The sequence below is a fragment of the Crocodylus porosus genome, unplaced genomic scaffold (assembly GCF_001723895.1).
Source record: "Crocodylus porosus isolate Cpor-Errol unplaced genomic scaffold, CroPor_comp1, whole genome shotgun sequence".
Classification (NCBI taxonomy): domain Eukaryota; kingdom Metazoa; phylum Chordata; order Crocodylia; family Crocodylidae; genus Crocodylus; species Crocodylus porosus.
The window spans coordinates 35,198,883-35,205,981 of NW_017728912.1; the positions used below are offsets into that span (position 1 = coordinate 35,198,883).

Sequence of the window (7,099 nt, forward strand, 5' to 3'; positions counted from 1 at the left end):
CTCCCCCGGGGACCGAGGGGGGCCCAGCAGGGAGGTGGCTGTTCTGGTCCCTACTTAGGAAGACGGAGGCAAAGAAATCGTTAAACATGTTAGCTTTGCCGTTTGGTGTGACAACCAAGTTTCCCATGGCAACCTGCAAGGGCCCCACATTACCCGGGACCTTCTTTTTACCCCCTTCTTAGTGTTCACGGGGCCTGAGGCAGTTGCCCTGATTTGCCACTCCCATCCCCCTACCAGCAAGTGGCTCTGGCTACTACTCACCATAAGCAAAGATTGCAAGATATGACCCATTATATCAGGTCCTCATTTTTCATCTTCACAAGTGTCCAGGATTAAGACCTCAGCAATCTTCTACTGGCCAGTTTTGGCATGTCAGTGTTGAGCACTGTTGCTGTGTGAATGTGGTTTTGGGGGGATAAAATTATTAACATGTTGCTGCTCTGATTTGTGTGTTCCTGTCTTTGCCCACTCAGCCGACCAGTCCCCACAGAGGCTGGTTCATTCCACCATTTGGAGGAAATCCCTGGTGGGTTTACCTTGCAGCTGCCATCCCTGCCCTGCTGGTGACTATTCTTATCTTCATGGACCAGCAAATCACAGCTGTCATTGTCAACAGGAAAGAACATAAACTTAAGGTTGGTGCCTTTTGTGATTCTGTGACTGCAAAGAGGTGATAATCCTACCCTCCCAGAGAGAGAGATGGAGAGGGAGCCTGCAATAGGAATGGAGATAGTCACTGTGTCAGAAACTTATTATTTGGGTGTAATTACACATGGATTGTTTTCTAGAATTGCTGAAAGCAGTCACCAGTATGTATTTCTCAAGCATCATGTGAATTCTTAGTGAAGCAAAGACATGGCTAGTGGGCCAAATCCAAATGTTCTTCCAGGTACTGTGCCATTTTGATTTCAGGAGGATTTCAGTCTTGAGTAACAGGAATATAAATATAAGAAGCCAAGTCCTTGACCCTTAATAGTACATTTGGCCATGTACTCTGCCTGCCCTAGAGATGGGGATAGTGTCAGGGCCAGGCATCTGGAGGCAGTACTCTATCCACTGCTTAGCTGGCAGGGATGGTCCTTCTGGAGCAGCTCATCTACGTCAGCCCTTTTCTGTCAGGAGACATTTCCGCTTAGCCGCTTTTGAATCCCTACCCAGCAGGAGATTGGTGCCTCTTAAATTTGAACCCTGAGTTCCTTGCAGGGCCTGCACTACTAAAAATACAAACTCCTGATTAACTGCAAAAGGATCTGATGGTGATCATTTAGAACTCATTCATTCCCAAAACTCTTATTTGTGGATGTTTGTCTAGGTGCTGTCTTGTTGGTTTTCAGCATTGTCGATCATTACCCACAAGGAAATGCCAAAGAAGCCAGGCAAGAGAGGGGGCTTGTGAGAGCACAGTGCAAAGGAAAAAGATTTTCCTACTGCATAGATGCCCTTCTCACCCTACATGAGGACAGGTATGTCCTACAGATCTTTTGCAACAGGGACATTCCTGTTACAAAGGTGTTCCTATCAAGCAGACTTTGGAGTGAGGGTGGCACATTGTTTTCCTCTCCTCTTAGATCATTTTCTTTGCCTAACCACTTGATGAGCCTCACTCTCTTAAGTGCAAGACAGAGGGGCAGCTGTGGAAGATTTCATCCTTCTGTATGCATCTTTTGTCAAAGGAGGCACTGAATGAAGCAGTCCTTACTGTCAGCAGTGTTGCTCTCTGTCATTACTAAAGGTCCTTGGTAGATATTTCCTGTGGTGGAGAAACTATCCATTTGCAGAATTCAAGTTAATAAATGCTAATAGTAATAATAATAACAATAAAAAGAGCCATCCTTTAAGAACTGAACTCCTTCCTGTCTCTTCACCCTGATCCCCCCAGGTCCTATTTGGAGAAAGCCAGGAAGCAGGCTGGGCCAGTGGTTAAGACAGTAGCCTAAAACTTGGAAGATTAAGGTTCAGTACTCTGCTGTGCCACAGACTTCTTTGGGTTGGGTAACTTAGGCCTAGAGCCATGCAAAAGTATTTGGCAGCCCAGCCTCCATTGATTTCCCATGGGAATAGCAGTGAAGTGCCTACACTTAAATATAAGTGTAGATCTGGATCTTGGCCTCTGTATCTCGATTCCTCATCTGTAGAGTAGAAATTACAGTAGAAAAGCACCTTGCATCATTACAGTAGAAAAGCACCTCTCAATCTTGCATGTATTTATCCTCACAGGAAAATACAGGTGGTCTATCGAAGACTCAGGCTGTGGACCACTTGGCCTTTGGATATGCCATAATGAGTTGAGTTTCTGGGCTGTGTTGGGAGGGCAGTGATCTGAGGGGAGGATATTGTGGCATGTTACAAATACCTACAATATAGCTGCTTGGCAGATTTCCTTGTAGTGAGAGACTTGTTCCACCCTGCTCTGATCTTGAATGTAGGCTTGGTTAATGGCATCTTCGCATCCAACCATTTCAGATTGGAAGAGTATATAAATTAACTTGGTAGTTACTAGAATTCTGTGCGGAAAGATAAGGGATACATTTGCCTTCCAGACCTTATACTTGCTAAAAGTAAAGAATGGAGTTGTGGAGGTGGGGTTAGTTCATTCAGATATATAGAAGTGAAACCTGAGACCTGAGAGGATGGGTTTTTTTGGTACATTGGATTACTGCATCTGATCCAGGATTTCTGTTGCTTTATCAAAATGGACAATGTTTCTTTAGATTTGTCATAGATAACAATATGGTTATCACACAAAAAAATCATTCGTGATTAACTATAGTGTTTGCAGCAAGGTGAGTTTGTTAACCCATAGTGAACTTGCATGTGGATATGGCTGCCTGATTAAGAATGTGGGCCTTGGAGATCTGGGATGATTCAGGAAACCCAGTCTTGACTGATATGTCATAAGTAGACCACAGTTTAGCAGCTGAAAAGTTCTTGCTCTAGTGCAGAATGCAGGAGAATAAACTGTGGAGGAATTTTAGATACAGTAAGGAAAATAAGAGTCAAAATCCCCACTCATGAATGGTGTTTTTACAACACTGTGCGTTGCAGTGTTTTTAAAATAAACTTTCTATGCTGACCCTTAACAATTTCTTATGGCTCTGTAGGGTTTTTGCTGGCCCTGCAGGGTGAATTTTACTAAATAATATTGAGTTGCTGTAAAAAGGACTCTCCCTTCCTGCAGACAGGAGACATTTAAAAAGACCTAAACTGTAGGAAAGACGACTGATTCAGGACAGGGGTAATGTTGAGGTCACTGTTTAGGTGTTAATCTCATCTATAATACTGAGAGCCATTTAGCTATGGGGCTCTTGTGCCAGTTCTTATTTGAAGAAGAGGTGGTTGTTTGCATTTTTATGATAATGGTTGGAAATGTGTAACAACACATAGATTTAAGAGTAATCTCCTATTGACCTAAAGGATCAAGTTAGAATAGTAGGGGTAAAGGAAAGATTTTAAAGAAAAAGTGGCCTTCGAAGGGATCTAGATGACAAAACATTGGCTCACTAACTGCTGGTCTGGCTTGAAGCAGGCTTCTGGACTGTATCAGTCTTCTTTTCTTTAGTGAGGTGAACATCCCTTCCTGCTCATCTTGTCCAATCTTTTCACATAGTTATATCTTATATGCATCTTCCTGAAAGGGGCAGTTTTTCTTCTAACCTCAATTTGAAGAGTCTGATAAAATGAACACAGTTATAAAACTGAGTTGAGCAGAAAATATATGAGTGATTAATTGAAAGAGCAGGGGTTGTCAACCAGAGGTATGCATTAGGGCTGTGTGAAGCTTTGGTCCCTGATTCGATTTGGAGGTGATTCAGCCCAATTTGCTGGCCAAATCTCTGAATATAACTCAAATCAGGTGACCCTTTAATCTCTCCAAATTGAATCAGAACCCTCCAAATCAATTCAGAGAGATTCAGAAAGATTTGGCAATTTGGACATAGACACAGCTTTAAATATTTTTTCTACATACCTCAAGGTACCAGTCGGCTCGTGAATGCGGCAATGCTGCAGCAAACCCAGAAGTGGACCAGAAGCCCTTCCGGTGTACTTCTGGGCCCGCTGGGGAGTGTCCAGGGGGACACCCCCCATGCCTCCCAGGCTCAGTAACTGATGCCTTCTGAGTCTGGGGGGTACCAGGGATCCCCCCATGGCCAATCATCAAGCTGGGGGGGAAGTCAGGGGGCTCCCTGCGTGCTCCCTGGTGGACCTGGAAGTGGACTGGAAGAATCCATTTCCGGGTTTGCCACTGAGCGTGGGGGGGCCCTCCTGTGGGATGCTTCATCCACGCCACCATCACAGCATTCACAAGCCATGCCTGGTACCTAGAGGTATGTATAAAAAACATTTAAAGCTGTGTCTGCGACCCAATAGCTGATTCTCCAAATCACTGTCCCTGATTCAGCCGAATCCGAATTGAATAGGGCCTGTTTCATACACTCCTAGTATTGCAGGCCCATTTTGCACACCCCAAATTGAATAGGGCCTGTTTTGCAGACCCCCAGGGGTACTTGGAAAGGGACTAGGGGATATGAGCAGACAGGTGGGCAGGGATGGAGCACTGCCACCAACCACCCTGTGCTGCCGCCTCCTAGGAGCAGAGCTGGGGGTGGGGCAAGGGCAGCGGGTTCCCTCTGCAGGCACAGCCACCTGGCCAGCCAATGTGCGGGGGGAACAGCTTGCACACAGCAGCTGCCACTGCCACCATCCACCACCTCACACTGCCTCATGGAAGCCACCCCTGGTCTGCATCCAGCCACTGCCACCCCTGTCCCGTTCTGCCAGAAGTTTACCCAGAAGGGGTACACTCCTGAAAAAGGTTAAAAACCCCTGCATTAGAGCGTGTGTTCTTTCTTCACATGCAGCTAGGTGGCTTGAACCAATTATGAATTCAGAGAGTGTCTCTTCTCACCAGTCTGGGGCTTGTGGTGCTGCACAGACCAAATTATCTTGTCTGCATCAGGAGCAAGCCTGGGGAAGGCAGTAGATAATTTGCCAAGAAGTATAACCCTAGGGTAATGTTCATATCACTTCTTCCTTCTTGGTTGGCCTCCAGTAGGGTGGCTACAAGACTGGCCATGCCAGACTCTTTGGCTCCATGTAAATTTTTACTCTTTAGCTGGAGTTTGCTACTTAGATGATAAAATCCAGCAATGTGGTGGTCTTTCTTAGAAGCCACTGCCACCAGATTGAAGAAAAGACTGGGTTATATTTTTCCCTTAGAGATGCACCTTTACTTTGGACAAGGCTGAAACAGCCCTGCTGGAGAAACTGCCCCAGGGCTCACTAAAGTATTTCAGAAGAGCAAAATTGTATTTTGCTTTAACTATGTTACATCTTATACTAGTGATTCTGAAGCAGGGTGCTGTGGCACCCTGGTTAGCACTGCGTGATATGCAAACACCTATACATGACTCACAAGATAAACCCAGAGATTTCAAATAGGAATCCATGGTATCAAAAAAACTCTGTTGTGGTCTTTCTGAGTTCTTTCTAAGAGAAGAATTGCTCTATTATTTTTCCGTAATGAAAAAAACCTGAGCGAAACTGAAGACCTGGCTTTTTCTGAGGGGTGCCTTTAGTATAAAAAGATAGAGAACCACTGTTTTGATGGGCAGAAAAAAAGAAGTAGGAGGGAATATCCACTGTATCATTTTCTCAGGATGTTGCTTCAATTCTTTAATGCTTACTTAACAGAAATGGCAAAATGCTATTATGTCAAAACTCTCCATATATTTTTATATTACAAAATATAAATATTTCAGCATGGGGCTATTTTAATATCAAAATTCACTTTCTTTGTTTCTGATTATAGGTATGTGGGTTTTGTGTAAATGAGGTTGAGGGGGGAAGAGGAAATCAATAGGTTCTCTAGTTCCTCTCAGAAAAAAAAAGCCATATGCAGATCTATTGTAAGGAGAAGTGGGCCAATTTTGGTGTGAGTACCTTGTTAAAATATTGGATGCCTATTGACCTACTGTCTGAAAATTTGCTTGCTGGTTACCAAATATATGCAGTACACAAACAATAAACAATATTCAAGTCTAGCTAGGTGCCTTTCCCTGGTAGAGTAAGTTTTAATTCACCTGTTAGTTCTAGTAAAATCAAATTTAACAGATGTCAAAACAACTAATCTCCTTTAAACTATCAAACTCCTAATATAGCCCTTTTAGATTTTCATTTTACAGAAGCTTTTCTTGTATGCCCCCCTCATTTTCTCAAACTTATCCCTTATTTTTGTGATTAGAGGAAGAAGTGTGTAGATATTGCGTAAAAGAAGCCTTTTTTTGGTCAGAGGGGTAAGTAAGAACGTTAGTGCTCTGAGCTGGGCAATGCGAGGTGCTGAGTGCTAACCTTCTTGCACAGGGTTCACTGCCATTATGGTGGCGGCATGACATGGGCTGCTTATACAGTGTTGCAGGCAGCAGTGCTGGCTTCCAGGGGCTACCCTTCTTGTACATCTTCTAAATTGGTACTTGAGGCTGATTCCTCACTTGCCCACCACTAGTTAATGCTCCTGTTTTTTTCTCATTGTGTAAAATCATAGAATCATAGAAGTAGGGTTGGAAGGGACCTTATAGATTTCAAGTCTGACCCCCTGCCAGGGCAGGAGGAAAAAAAATGATCCCAGCTAGGTAGACATCAAGCCTCCTTTTAAAGACCCCCATGGTAGGAGCCAGCACCACTTCCCTTGGAAGTTGGTTCCAGATCCTAGCTACCCTAACTGTGAAGTAGTTCTTACAGATGTCTAATCTAAACCTGCTCTCCAACAACTTGTGGCCGTTATTCCTTGTTATGCCAGGGGGCGCTAGGGGAAACAAGGTCTCTCCCAAACCCTTCTGGTCCCTCCCTAGTGAGTTTATAGATGGTCACCAGGTCCCCCCTCAGCCTTCTCTTGTGAAGGCTGAACAGGTTCAGGTCCCGCAATCTCTCGTTGTAGGGTCTGCCCTGTAGTCCCTGGATCATTCGGGTGGCCCTCCTCTGGACCCTCTCAATGTTGTCCACATCCCTCCTGAAGTGGGGTGCACAGAACTGGACACAGTACTCCAGCTGTGGCCTGACCAGTGTCGCATAGAGGGGGAGGATCACCTCCTTGGCCCTGCTA

The 7,099-nt window shown here is 44.6% G+C and overlaps 1 protein-coding gene across 2 annotated transcripts in view; it reads left to right on the plus strand.

Annotated features, from left to right (window-relative positions):
• SLC4A4 (solute carrier family 4 member 4) overlaps window positions 1-7,099 on the plus strand; it is a 270,292-nt gene that overhangs the window by 236,591 nt on the left and 26,602 nt on the right. For both annotated transcript variants that reach the window (XM_019534275.1, XM_019534276.1), the window contains exon 17: window positions 474-635. In XM_019534275.1, coding sequence (XP_019389820.1) covers window positions 474-635 — 162 coding nt within the window. The remainder of the gene's footprint in view (window positions 1-473; window positions 636-7,099) is intronic.